Source organism: Trichoplax adhaerens, genomic scaffold (genome assembly GCF_000150275.1).
Source record: "Trichoplax adhaerens TRIADscaffold_8 genomic scaffold, whole genome shotgun sequence".
In the NCBI taxonomy this organism is placed as follows: Eukaryota; Metazoa; Placozoa; class Uniplacotomia; order Trichoplacea; family Trichoplacidae; genus Trichoplax; species Trichoplax adhaerens.
In genome coordinates this window covers 1,520,693-1,536,180 of record NW_002060950.1, presented here as the reverse complement: position 1 = coordinate 1,536,180, position 15,488 = coordinate 1,520,693, and the positions used below count along the sequence as shown (strand labels likewise).

General features: G+C 34.7%; 1 protein-coding gene across 1 annotated transcript; it reads left to right on the top strand.

The window, feature by feature from the left end:
• Positions 1–9,202: 9,202 nt before the first annotated feature.
• TRIADDRAFT_28161 (uncharacterized protein) lies at positions 9,203–13,954 on the top strand (the record flags this gene model as incomplete). Its single annotated transcript, XM_002114738.1, has 12 exons — positions 9,203–10,761; positions 10,807–11,159; positions 11,208–11,431; positions 11,786–11,896; positions 12,005–12,082; positions 12,169–12,441; positions 12,548–12,706; positions 12,816–12,871; positions 12,975–13,123; positions 13,233–13,375; positions 13,499–13,612; positions 13,727–13,954. Coding segments are annotated over 12 exons (3,447 nt in total), but the record flags the coding sequence as incomplete, so codon positions are not given.
• Positions 13,955–15,488: the final 1,534 nt, after the last annotated feature.

Below are 15,488 nucleotides of genomic sequence, written 5' to 3'. Positions count from 1 at the left end.
AAGATTGTTATGTTGTAGACAGCAATCCTCAATTGTTAATTGATTATTATTATTATTTATGACTTTGCAAGATATTGACTGTTATTAATTAATTATGCCGAAGTCGGCAATATAACTCAAAATGCGATATTGTACCACTGTGGTGTGATAACTAATTAAATTGGCTAATTAATATTAACTAGCGAGATATATATTATTTTTAACACTTGGTCTACTCTGTAGTAAGCCTGTAAGGCTTATTACATAATTTAACGTTTAATGTGATAGATTAGCACTGAGGTATTTGTGTGACATAGGATAGTATATATAAGCTTGACGATTAATAATTTTAATTTTAATCTCAGTTCCACTGAGGCTACGCTAGAATACGCTGGTATTAAGTTGTATTAGTTAGTAATAAATATATATATTTATTAACCTGAACCTATCGTTGGACTCGATTTCTGTAGTATAGGATTAAGTCAGTTTTCCTTTACTGAGGATCTCTGGAGTTAGTTGGGGAACCTTAAAGTAGATAGTTTAGTTTAGGTACGATCACGAAAGCTGTTTTGTGATAGTAGGATAGCTTGGAGCTAATAGGTGAAGATTAATAGCGACTGTAGGAACTGGTTATTTAATTACTGTAGTAGTCCCTGGGCGAGCGGAAATCGAAGAGACAATACCCGAAAACAACTAGCTTCTAAAGCAACATGTAAGATAACTTGGAGCTAACAGGAGAAGATTACTACCGGCTGTAGGAGCTGGTTATTCAATTACTGTAGTAGTCCTAAGCAAGCGGAAATCGGAGAGCCAACACCTGAAATGTGTCACTTCTAAAGCAACATGGAAGAGAACTTGCAGTGAATAGGTGAAGATTAGTAGCGGCTGTAGGAGCTGGTTATTCCATTACTGTAGTAGTCTCTGGGCGAGCGGAAATCGGAGAGCCCAACACCTGGAAGCGTGTCGCTTCTAAAGCTACATGTAGGGTAACTTGGAACTAACAGCTGCTGAAGATTAGTAGCGGCTTTAGTAGATACGGTAGTAATGGAGGAGGGTAACACTGTGAGGTTATTTAATTCCATGGGATTTTTGAGATTTTTTTGGGTTGACAGTGAAGTCGGATTTTAACAAAATTGTGTTTTTAAATTTCGGATTGGAGTTGGATTGGGTAAGCTAAATTATCTTTGGATTTCGGATTGAATAAGAAGGAAATTGCAAAATACGGCTATACTGCAGTCGCTGGTCGAGCAGGAAGCAGGTTAGCTTGGAGCGAATACCTAAAGACTAATAGCAAACAGCTAAAGAAATTATATGTCCGTATATACAGTATGAGTAGATCACAACAAAAAAGATAAGTAACAAGAACATGCTGTGCTGTAGTAATTCTAGCTAGCCTCAATTAGCTTATACGTATTATAGTAGTCAGAAAAATGGCCGATTTTGATCTGGTGTGTTAGTAGCGGCATTACTGAGCAGATAGGGAAATTTTCGTTGACTAATCCAGAGGAGATAGTAATCAAGTGATAGAGTACTGCAGTGTCTAGTCGAGCTGTAGTTCAGAGTAACTTGGAGCTAACGACTGAAGACAAGTAGCTTTTAAAGCAATAAGCAGGGTAACTCTGCTAACGATTAACTAGTAGTGGTTGTAGGCGATACATTAAAGTAACGAAGCAGAGTTACTTAGAGCAACAACTTAAGATCAGCAGTACCTCTGGACGACCTCATACGAGACAGATAGTCCAAGCTAGTATGAAAATGTATCTGATCATAGAAAAGCTGGCTATCATTACTCCTATTCTCTCGATCAATTATTTTAAAATGATTATTTTCATTTGTATCCAGTCTCCAATTTCAGCTTCCAGTTTTATTCCTTACTGCTGTAGTAAGAGGAAGGATTGGACACTGCACTCGGCCGTAATGGCCTACTGGTAAAATTCGAAATGATAGATGAACATAGATAAAATTAGCTACAAACGACTAGCTCGCATAATCGCATGTAAATGAACTATATTAAAGCCTTATGCAATGCTAAATCAGTAAGGGTCTGCGATTATTCAACTCAAAAAGGTAAGATCGAGCAAAGTTGGCAAGCTTTACTACGACCACAACAACATGATTGCATAAAGATTGCAAGGCAGATTCTGTTCGTCTGCAAAGCTGCATGGCCTAGTGAATTAAGCTTCTAATTGAGGGTACAGTATCAAACAACAACAGGTGATATACTGTATGGTATGGCCCTATTCGTGCATTTGCAACAATCCTATCTCACTTTTATTTGAATGCTAAGCTCATTCCTTTTTGCAAAACTCTGCTAAGCTGTCTCGATTTTAATGAGCTCATTTTCGCTCATTTATGACAATATAAAGCATGATTTGGCTTGCACTATCTATTTAACTGGATACTAATAAGTCAAGCTGGTAATAACTCTTTCTGGGACAGAATACTGTATGGCACTATTCGTGCTTTTACAGCAATCCTACCTCACTTTCATTTGGATGCGAAGTTCAAAACTCTGTTAAGCTGTCTAGATTTAATGAGCTCATTTTCGCTCATTTATGACAATATAAAGTATGATTTGGCTTGCACTATCTATTTAACTGGATACTAATAAGTCAAGCTGGTAATAACTCTTTCTGGGACAGAATACTGTATTGAACTATTCGTGCTTTTATAGCAATCCTACCTCACTTTCATTTGGATGCGAAGCTCATTCCTTTTGCAAAACTCTGCTAAGCTGTCTAGATTTAATAGGCGAATTTTCGTTCATTTATGACAATATTAAGCATGATTTGGCTTGCACTATCTAATTAACAGGATACTAATAAGTCAAGCTGGTAATAAGTCCTTCTAGGACAGAATACTTTGAATAAAAAAAAGTGATATCATTAGCATAAAAATATATTGAGTGACACTATTCGTGCTTTTACAGCAATCCTATCTCACTTTTATTTGGATGCAAAGCTCATTCCTTTTGCAAACTCTGCTAAGCTGTCTAGACTTGATGAGCAAATTTTCGTTCATTTATGACAATATAAAGCATGATTTGGCTTGCACTATCTAATTAACAGGGTACTAATAAGTCAAGCTGGTAAGAACTCTTTCTATGACAAAATACTTTGAATAAATAATGTGATATCATTAGCATAAAAATGGGTCCAAGACGGCGATTTCTACACCAATTACCTTACTTTGAAATCGCAATACTCGACCTGCAAACTGTAAACAATTTAGGCTTTCAGAAGAGCAATGCTTACTACCAGTGTACTGCAGTGGGCGGTGGACAAAAAAAGTTGGGTAGAAATTTTAAACGGGCAAAATATTTATTCAAGTGCAGGACAGTGCTAACTACTGTAACTGCTATATGAAGATATTAAATGAGCAAATCATGTCAAGTTATCAAATGTCACTTTTAAAAATGAGATCGAAGCTGGAAATGATCATTCCAACACTATAAAATTTGCTATACGCTTCGTATCCACGTGTTTGTAGTTATTATTATATACTAGTAGATCACTCGGTCGTTACATTGCGCGTACTACATATAGTATATCCTCTTTTTATTGGGTGGGAAGTCCAAAAATGAGCAAAAAACGAATATTAAGAAATTAGAGGAGGGAGAGTTGCAAAGAATTGAGATGTAACACGTTTTCTATAGAGTAAGGGACTAGTAGAAATAAATTACAATGAAAGTATTTAGGGATCAACTAGTGCATTAGACGAGAATAACGTAAAATACGAATTTTAAGAAATAGAAGAGAGAGAGAGAGACGCCAAGAATTGAGACGTAACACGTTTTCTATAGAGTAAGGGACTAGTAGAAATAAATTACAATGAAAGTATTTAGGATCAACTAGTGCATTAGACGAGAATAAAGTAAAATACGAATTTTAAGAAATAGAAGAGAGAGAGATGCCAAGAATTGAGACGTAATATGTTTTCTTAATTTTTTTTTAATCAAATTAGGAACTAGTTTTTGCGCGGGAATATATATATACAGTACCATACTGAAAGTATTTAGGATCAACTAGTGCATTAGACGAGAATAAAGTAAAATACGAATTTTAAGAAATAGAAGAGTGAGAGAGATGCCAAGAATTGAGACTTAATATGTTTTCTTAATTTTTCTTAATCAAGTTAGGGACTAGTTTTTGCGCGGGAATATATATATATGTTACGGCCATTCCTAAGAATGATTTTGTCCTTAAGATTGGTCACGGCCAATGCTAAGACTCCGGCCATTCCTAGGAATGGCCGGCTATGACTGCGGCCATTCTTAATACTATACTACAAATTCCAATTAAAGTATTGAGTATGAAAATTATGAAAAAAGAAGTTGAGTAGTCGCTGGTGTTTGATATCGTAGGAATCAACGTTAGGATATCGTATCTGAGCTTAGACTGGATTTAGGCTTGTCTAATCCTCGACCATAGTAGATCATTTAATTAATTTAAGAAGAAGTCGTTTGTCCTGTTTCGCCAACGACTACTCACAGAGTCACAGGGACTATTTTAAGGGAAGGAGAAGTGGCCATTCAGTGCAAAATAGTGGTCATAGGGTCATATGGTCATGCTGAAGCCGCTTATTTTTCTGGTCATTCTACTCTACTCCACTGGTGAAACTGTACAGTATATAGTGGACTGTATAGAAGCTGATTGGGATAACCATGACAATCGTCGACACTGTCTACAGTAGGCAGTACAGTATTTTAGTACGATCAATCAGGGACTACGCTAGTCATGAAGAAAGACAAAGGGACGACAAGGGCTGATCATTTTTCTGATCATTCTACGTCTACACTATCATGGAAAGCATAGACATTACTACACTATATAAAACCAACGAACTAGCTCAATCTTAGAGGACTATCATGGACACTGTATAGGAGTTCAAATAAGCAGCCAAGTAGTGGGACTCCACCATTTTTTTACTGTACTCGCATCTCTCGACAACGCCATCGTAGGGCATGTTTTAGACGGACGGAAACTGTCCTGCGTTGACGTCAGCGGTCAAAGAAGAGCCAAGGCCATACTGTACTAGTACAGTACTGAAAGAAGATTCAAATCATACTAGTACTGTATGAGCGGTAGTCTGGACTGGGTATAAATACTACAGTGAAAAGTCAGTCATTACTCAGCAGTAGCACTGACAAGGTGCAATGGCGCTTTCTGCTACCAACTAACCGAGTGAGGAGGAAGGAAAAAGCAAAATTATTTCCATTATCCAATCATTTCTACTCATGGTGCCATTGATTTATTAGCTTAGAGATACTGAGTGGTATTAAAAACGACCAAAATGTCTGCTGCAGATAAGCTACTGAGAGCTTTTGAAGCATTAAAAAATTATTATGAAGGTGCTCCTGAGGAAGATCCAAGGTGAGTTAGGTCATGACTGTTGGTCAATATTGGCATAGAAAATGGCTGTTCAAATTATCTTTTTTTCCCCCCTTTTAACTCTTCCTTATTCATCCTATTTGGCTAGATTACTAATGCCATAGTTAGATTTGTCTACTAGTGTAGTGATCAATGATAAATAGTGTTTCTAATAGAGAAAGTTGGATCTGCAGATGATGTGTATTGCTAGCCTGCATTTGTCTATACCATAAGCATCATTGAATGCAATGACATGCTTACTGAATATAATTTAATTATGCCCATACCCTCATGTTATTCATTCTTCACTTTCAAATATGTAATATGCATTAAAGTATTCATCATGCAAATGATCGAAACTTGATATGACTATCGTTTAGGATTACATTCCAGTGAAATAGTAGATAAACATAGAGGATTAATGACGCGTCTTATTGTTGTTTTGATATTTGGACTAATTTCTTTTTTGCTCAATCGCTGATGATGACGATTATTATAATGACACTAATTGTAGGAAAAAAGAAGTACTGACTACGAAGGAACGTATTTTCTTTTGCTCTTCCATACCTGAATTAATCAATACACCAAGTATTAAGTAAGTTGATCAAACCTTATCTATATCTATTACTTGATAACCTAATTGGATAGGATAATCTTATGTTGTACCATGCATGCTATTTACCATTTTTGGCGTCAAATCATACAGAACAAATAGGAAATGGACAATAATGTATTTAGCTGTTAGACCATCATACTAAAAAGTAACATGAATCTGTGCCTAACTTTATCAAATACTCTATGTCTGGCTGTGAATTATTACAATTTTAACTGTCTACAAATTACAGTACCGTAGTACTGTACTGTACTAGAGAGTGCACCCGTGTTAATAGATAGCGGTCTCTTTCTACTTATTTGTCGATACTGCAGATAATGAAAATACATATCAAGATACAGTAATAATATCATTGCCCCACTGCCTGTTATGTTATACACCATAAGTTGTATTAATACGTTATTATCGAGTTGGTGGTGTTAGCTATTTAAATTTGGGTAAATTAGTGGTAATCAGTAGTAACAATTTCATTTTGGAGGGTACAGTATAGATGAGGCTTCCATTAGAATGTGAATGACACGTTGCATTTCTAAGAAGGATTGACTGTTTTGTATACTGTAGTCATTTGTTTAGGAGACCTGTGTGCTCCATAGCTATGAATTGTCATATTCCATAACATTAGTTGGCCTTGTTATCATCCAATCTATGCAAGGACAGATTACATCTTCATTTACATAGAATCAGTTATCATTGACATAATGACATCTACAATCCACTCCCTTTGTAAATTAGAATTGAGCGTATTAAATTTAATATCATTCTACATCGCATGAACTCAACATCTCTGGTATAGAATAATACAATGTAGTGGCAGTGATCATTTATTCACTAAGTATTATTTAGCTACTCTCATGATATAATCAATACCCATATATGATGTTAAGGTAAGCTCTATAGTACCATTGACCTTATTGTCAATTGAACGATTGTCTTCCAATTAAATTAGTATTCCGTAAATAATTTATCTGCTCCAACTGGTATGGAAATGGTATACTTGATTTGTGTTGATAAAATTTTGAATTCTGGATTACCAATTTAGTAGAATACTACATTATTAATATTGTTATAAGCCTCGGTCTTAAACTCTGTATAATTGAGATAATAATTGCCCAGATCACAGAAAAAGGTGATATAGTTAATATTGCATACACTACTGATATTGTGTATGTTAACAACTAACTTCAATCATTTCTTGCTAGAAACACTGTACGCATATAATAAAAACAGAAAGAAAGCATATTTTTTCGTAATAATAGGCTAAATAACATGATTGATCCTACTAAATAAAGCATTTTTGCATTTCTTTCGTTTAAATAATAGGAGTTTACCAGAATTTGGTAAATTAATTAGCATTGCCATTGAGATTTTATTGATAGCTTGTGATGACTCCGAATCGGATGTTCGCATGATAGCAGATGAAGTCTTAAATAAAACCATCAAAGTACAGACATATGCGTTGATCATTTTATAGGTTAAGCGTGTACTTGTTCGTTCATTATCGGTTTTGTTTATTTATGTAAGGTTTTAATGGATATTAATATTGGACGAGTGCATATCGAGTTGTATAAGGAAATTAAAAAGGTACGCATTACGTTGTTAATAATCGTTATGTAGTGCCGTATTAGTTATAGAAAGTTTATATAACTTTTAGTATACTATATGATGATGTACAGTATGAACAGTATATTAACTAAGTATTGGAATAGTGGTACTGTATAGTACTATATGTTGCGTATATGTATGAGCTAGTAGCGAATCCATGTTCAGTACACACTGTAGATTGAAATGTAGTATGATATGACGATGCGTAAACTTATATGTGTATATATATTTACCCTTGGAGTAGAATGGAACATCAAGATCATTGAGAGCTGCCTTATGGCGGTTTGCAGACTTGTGCCATCTAATCAGACCGCAAAAATGCAGGTTAGCATAGTACGGATAACTATATCAATCAGATTACTCGATAGACAATAGCATTGGTGTTACTTCAACAATTGTCATAATAACTGGATATGATAGCGCATTTTAAAAACTATGCATTTTTACCACTTTAATTACATCAAACACTATAAAATGATTCATAATAGAACATTTGCGCTTAATGCTCTTCCACGAATTGTCAGAATTTGTAAGAGACAAGATGATTCTGTTCAGGTATATTGGTTATCACGCACAACTTATTTCAATTACAGCATTTAGCTGTTGTTTTACAATAGGAGTTACATTTTGCTTTATTATACCTTTTAAGCTATGAATCAGTGAGTTTACTGTGTTGTTAGGATACTGTTGCTTCTGCATTGCAAAAAATTTGCCCGGTTTTTGGAAAATTCATCAATGATTCAGAAGTAAAGGTAAATGCTTTATACGAATTTTTAAGATACTGTTATATTTGTGGAAGCTATACTTTTGGACAACTTAACTGGATAGAAATTCACTGTTTGTCTCCCTATCTATCGGTATATGACACATTTAGATATTGATTAGAAATTTTTTGATAAACATCAAATCGAGTTCTGCCACTGCCAGACGTACCGCTGCTTCTGCTGTTACATTATTATGTAGGCATACTACGAAGCCCAATTATTTCTTTTCTTGGCTCGTTAGTGAGCTGATTGGTAATATTTATTTTCGGAATAGTAATTTAATTTATGTTCTTGACATGGCTTAGCTATTTATCTATTTATTCAATTTTTCTTCTAGATATTTTACTACCGCTACAAAATGTTTATCAGCAGAATTTCTTACTGCTTGGTACATTATTATGTCTACGTAGTATTGTACCATATTTATCGAAACCTATTAAAGATACAGTTAGTGGAGGAATTCATGGCACTATCGGTGGAATCATCACGGAAAATGCAGATTCCTCTCCGGTTAACATCATGCATCTGATTAAGGTAAATGCTTTTTCTGACTGTTATATAAATATAGGAATTCGCAGTACCGTATTGCAATTAGATACAGTATTACTTATTTAGCCATAATTCGAAAGAAACCTAGATTATTAATCAAATATTTAATAATGATTTGATGGGAAAGATTTCAAATGAAATTTGTTATTCCTCATTTTGAATTATTGCACCTTTCACTGTTGTAGATGTACGGAATTGTGATGGCCTGCTTAAAGCATACTAACCATAATGTTGTCACAGCTGCTCTTGAAACTCTCCAACTGATACTGAAATCACCACCTAAGTCATTACTGTCTCTGTTACTATCTGATCCAGATGATACTTTAATGATCAATATCGCTCGTATTGGAAGCAGCCATGAGATTGTTCCTAATAAATCAAGTAGTAATCTCGATCAGTTAGAATCTAAGGCAGACAATGTAGAAGCAAGTATAGACCCAGCGATATCAGCCGTTGAGAATAAAGATAGCTTAGCTCCAGATGCAGTTGTTAAAGGAGGCAATAATATATCAGTTGAGATTGATCTAGCCGACAACGTAGCTGTCCAACTTAATTTAAATCAGAGCTCTGATGCTACTACTACTAATCAAGATTCAGCTGGTGTGAGTCAACCCGTAACAGAAGCAAATGAGGAGGATAGCTTAGCAGATGACAGTAGTGATATTAGTCGCCCTTCTATAGAAGGTAGTGATATTTCGAGAATATGGGATAGATTGGTGGATAGTAATAAAGCTCCAATTGTTTCGTGCATTCGTATGCTATGCACATCATTTCTATTGGATGGTGAAAATGGTCAATTAATACCCGATAAAATTATCCGTGTAAGTGTCAAGGTTTTGTCGTTAAATTGTGTATCTCAAGCTTTAGGATTTTGTCCACAAGCTTTTATCGCTCCGCTTTATGCACAATCAATAGCGAGTTATCAAGAGGGGCGTAATGATCAAGCATTTGAAATCTATCGTGTCCGGGATGTATTACAATACGCTAATCATTCTGATCCAAAATTACGTGGTAATATCGCCCTACTTATCGGCAATTATATTAAGACCTCACTGATTGTTGCTGGATATCACTATGATTTATGGTTACACAGTTGTTTGTCGCAACAATTTAAGAATGAACATGAAGTTTACCTTGAAAATTTTGTAAATCTCTTATTATTACTATTGAAAGATGAATCATCAGTTGTTATTGGTATGGCAATACAAGGCGTTAAATTATGCCTAAATTCACTAATGAAGAGTGATGAGAGTCAATTGTCATGGAATATTATTGCTACCGTACTTCAATTAAAAATTCATCCGTATTGGCTTGTTCGCGTTAAGTTACTGGATATTTTGACTGAATTAGATTTCACTTTGTTGCACTATTGGCACCAAAGTCGTGCAAATATTGACTTTTTGCGATCATATTGTTCGCCTTGTACTCAACAACAAGTCATTGATGAAGTTATCATGTTGCTATTAGGTGATGAAGATATTCGTGTGCGACAAGCAACAACAACAACATTAGTTAAAATTATTCCTCATCTGTTTTATCCAATCGATCACCCTAAAGGTGATTATATTACGGCTGCTGCACAACAATCCTTAGTAGACGATGTTAATATATTAAATTACGAGCATGACATGAGCAAGAATCTATCATTGTTAACCAAAGGTTCAGCAGTAACAAAAACTGATGATCGACATGAATATATTGATGACATTACCCTGGCTAACCTTTCGCGTATAATTAATTCTTTATTAGCCAAGCTACACATAACATCATCAAAATATTTTATGACAGGTTGCCTACACGCTTTATCTATACTATCTAATAATTATCCAGTTGATAAGTATAGCTCTGCTTGGGGTTACCATCGAAGTAAGCCAAAGGGAGATTTGTCTGCCAATACTAATAACGTATCACGTCAAAATAGCTTTGGTAGTTTAGATGATATTAGCGGTAGTAATGGTAGTGGTCCGTTACCGTTAATGGTATCATTACTAACGTCGTCATGGGTTACGTTTGACTTACAGACTCATAATGATGTACTTATTTTGGCATGTAATCTACTAGTTGGTGCTTCCTTCAACTCAATCTTAACAAGTGATGGCGAGAATGGAAAATTTGAAATTACAGAAAGTTGGCCTGCGTTAAGCGATTTCTTGTTGGTGCCATTGGCAAACCAACTATTCGCACATATTTCACGATTACTTAATATTTTTACGCACGTTATAGATGATTTGCCAACGACTATTCCACAAACACAAAAGGCTAAAGAGTTTTTACGTGAAAAAAGTGGTAGTATTGCCGGATTAACGGCTAGTGCATCTGCTGGTTCGTTAGCTGCTGTTGTATCTCCAAAGAAGCGGTTTTCATTTCGTAATCGCGGTGAGTCTGGTGCTGTAGTCAATGATAAAAAAGAGTTAACTCCATCAAATGATACCAGCGACTTTACCTCAACAAGATCCGGTCGAATTGCAGATAATGGAATAGTTGGCCAATTTGTAAATGTAGCGCACTATTTTAAACTATATGAAGAATTAAGAAATGTTCAATCAAGCTATCAGGTAAGCAATAGGTACATTCATTTGCCGATATAATCCGAAACACTGCAGTGGCATGTTCTATTCATTACTTATAGTCGATTAATTATAATGATGAGAAATTTTAATATCGTTTTTCGTAGCTATTTGTCCATTAATTGTATGAAAATTTCATCAATGATATTGCTGTTATAATTTTGAAGAATCTCTATTACTGTATTTTTACTTTAGTTTTCGACTGAAATATAATGCTTGATTAATGTTGTTACTAATTAGTTATAATTATGGTTCCAAATTTCTCTTGCTTTTTTCCCATTGTCTAGCTACCGACTACAAATGTTATTATTAACGACTTATGACTTACTTTCTTACCATCAGTCTTCCTTAGCTACAAATGAATCCGAGGATAAATTCGCTAACTTACTCAAAACTACGTTGACTTCCTTTAGCAAAATTCTTGAAGTTGCGACGTTAAATGAAAGTGGTCGGGTAGGTAGACACAATATTCAAATATCAATAATAGTATAAAGGTATCGGAGCATATTCGTGTATCTACATTTGTTCATAAATTAATCAACATGCAATCTATCTATATAGTATGTAGAAGAATTTGTTAATTATATGCAAGCATGCATTAAGAGAGAATCTGCTGCAACATTACGTTGCGTCCAACAGGTAAGGCACCCTTCGAAATTGATGAAACAAAAGTGATCCGGCACATCCAAAATTATAATCACGTTGTAAATATTTTTTATGTCAAGTTTATTAGATGTTTGTTCAGTATAAATGCAGCGACTAATCCTTGGCAAATACCAGTCAACGTTTGCAGAAATAGATACACGAATAAAGCAGCTAAGGATATCTTTACAGGTTTTCACCAAATCTACTCAGAATTGCCTTTAAAACAATTTGCTATTAAAATGATTGGTATAAAGAATAGCCAAGATGATTTTCAACTCGAGGAAGACGCTGTTACGATCAAATCACACAGTCGATTACCAGCATCAGAAACAGGAGGAAGGGCCGATAACAAGGTTCTGAACTAGAATAGTGATAATACTTTAATGTGTCTTACTTTACCGAATTTACGCCGAAAGACCGCTAATATTTGCACTCTGATTGCCTTGCGATGAATAATAGCGCCCCGTCCAGCTTATCCGTATCTTTGAACCGTTAGTAATCCATGCACTGAAACAATACACCTTCACAAGTAGTGTAGACTTACAGCAACAAATTCTTCACTTGCTTGCGCAGCTTATCAAGATAAGGGTCAACTATTCGTTACTGGATGCGGATCAGGTAAAAAATATTTAAAAATTTTAATAATAAAACTTACTTTCTCGAATTTTTAAAACGAGATTTTGACATGTCTACAGTATTAACGTAGATTATTTGCATCTCATTCTAGTCCTTCGTTAACTTTATTTTGCGGCAATTTGAGTTAATAGAAGCTGGACAAATGAAGTATTCGCTTATTTAAATAATATAATTCTTTAAAAAAGTTATTCAATACCCACTTTACTACAATCTGGCACTAATTCTAAGCTTTGCTCCTTGTCAATAATAGAGAGAGCGAGAATATAATCCCAAGTATATTTCAGTTCTTGATACTTTTGTCGTACGAGCGAATGAATCTCGAACCTATTGTTGGTATACCTCGCATACTTCAATTGTCTGACGGTATAATGGCAAGCGGACAGTTAGCACCTGCTCATGGTATGAATATTAGCATGGAACTTTAAGTTATTCACGTCGATAGTAATACAATATTTTTTACCCATTAAATATCCGTAACAGTTATTTTTTCTAACTGTAATGTTTTTAGTCATTCCTGCATTTCGGCCTGTGGTGTTTGACTTATTCAACGTACGTTCCTTACTAAAGCCGAAAGGTGAAGAAGGTAAACAATTGGACGCTCAAAGAGAAGTTGTTATTGCAACTCTAATGAAATTGATGGATCATCATGAGGTGCCGCTAATATAATTTCAAGTTAAAAATTTAGTTTTTGTCTTTTTTATCACAAATGTAATGGTATGGGATAGATGCTTATTTAACGATATTAGCTAATTCTATACTATTATTGCAATTCAGACGGTTGAGTTATGCCTAGTTATACTGTCATCGTGTCGCGATGAAGAGAATCGTTGGAAGCGCATTTCACGCCAAATGGTAGATTTCCTACTTCCGTTGCTGACGAAATTGCAGGTCCATCCATATATAAATATATTTAGCATCTGATAATGAAATATATTCAGATGAATATCCTTGATAAAGTATACTAATAATGTTATGAATACTATATGGTCTTATACGAAATAGGTTAATGTTGATTCCATCCACGCTTTGCATGTATTACATCGATTCTTTGAAATGGTAATGCCAATTTCGCTGAGGCCTATTGATATGCTAGTTAAAGCATTTTTTACACCAGCCAATATGGAAAGTGAAGTAAAGGTTCATCGTTGGCTAGCTAGCATTTTGATTATTTTTCACATATTTTTGCTACGCGCTGATGAAGATACCATACTCGGTCGTATTGAAGAAATGCACATCGATGACAGACAATTTACTTTGTCAAATGAAGACCTGGAACGATCTAATTATAACGCTGTTGATGTGTTGACCCAGTTCATATTTTACGTCATTAAGAATGCAACTGGGAAATTAGTTGAAAGTATCACAACCCCTAGTAATGAAGAATCAAAGTATGCATTTTTAGGAGCTGAAATACATTTATTATTTCTGTATCTAAAATATATTATTAAAAAAGCCGTATACAGAAAATTTACTCAGCAAGCCAAATCATTAATTAAAAATTATCAACAAGAAGGTTACGGAAACACTATTATAGGTCAAATTAATAGTTTAATACTTGATTTACGTCAGAGTATGCCGAGATTAGTGCTTGATTGGTGCGAGTTATTATTGCAGCTTGAATTTACTGATAAAGGGTGGTGGGAGCAATTATTACTACGTGGTGAATATGTATCAAAGATAGCGTTACGAGCCGTAAATAAGCTCCCTAGTTGTAGTCACGAAGTTATTCGTCGTGGTATTATATTGCTACTGTCGGACTCCTTACAATCTTATTACCAAGGACCCACCTTTAAGCAAATTTTGCCATGGTTTATATCGAATTATGCACTAAATATTGTTGAATTATCGTTTGAACCTCCAGCTATTAATTTACTTAATAATATTAACGGCGACGTCGAATTAAGTGGTATCTTTTTACAAGGTGTAGCTGATGGATTAAAGTTTTCCATGATAAATTTGTTATCGAAACCATCCTTCGGCAGAAAATTGGTACGTTGTCTGTCAGATATTCATGACAGTTTAACCGGCTCACTTATTAGTCTAATCGTAACTAAATTATTAGATACTCATCATCGCTGTATTGGAAGGTTATTTGAGACTTTAGCTTGCAATCGTTTGGATTTTTTATTGACTGAATCTGTTGAAGATTGTCAACAACAATTGGCTGATGGCAAAGCAGATGTATTAACCCAATTTTTGAAAGATACATTTAAGTTAAATCGTCATTTAAGATTAAAATCGCTTATTATTCGGGTCTTAAATCATGTTACAATTAATGGAGATGAAATTAGTCAACTCAGTCGTCAATGTAGCCTAAATCCTACAATCCAAGTTGATAAAGTTTGGTTTTTAGATATGATTAAGCACCGATGTTTCCAAGATAAAAATTCTATTAACGCATCACGGAAATATTCGTTATTACTGCGTAATTTGCCATTGTCAGATGCTATTGAAATATTAAATAGCCATGATTTTGATATAAGTTTACTGGAAGATTGTATAACTGTGTGTCTAGCAGAATTTCAACGTTCAAAGTCTGATGATGCTGAAGTAAGTGGATCAAATGGCTATAATGATAAAAATCAACATCAATTAGATAATGACAGTTATCAACACGAACCCAGTAAATTTTTTCTAGAGTGCCAAAAAGTCCTTATGGGCAGGATAACAGATCAACTAAATATGATTCTAACAGAACAGAAAAATCGTGATGATTATCAGCGAGAACAAGCTGCCCTATCACAAAATATTGATTTATCTTCCG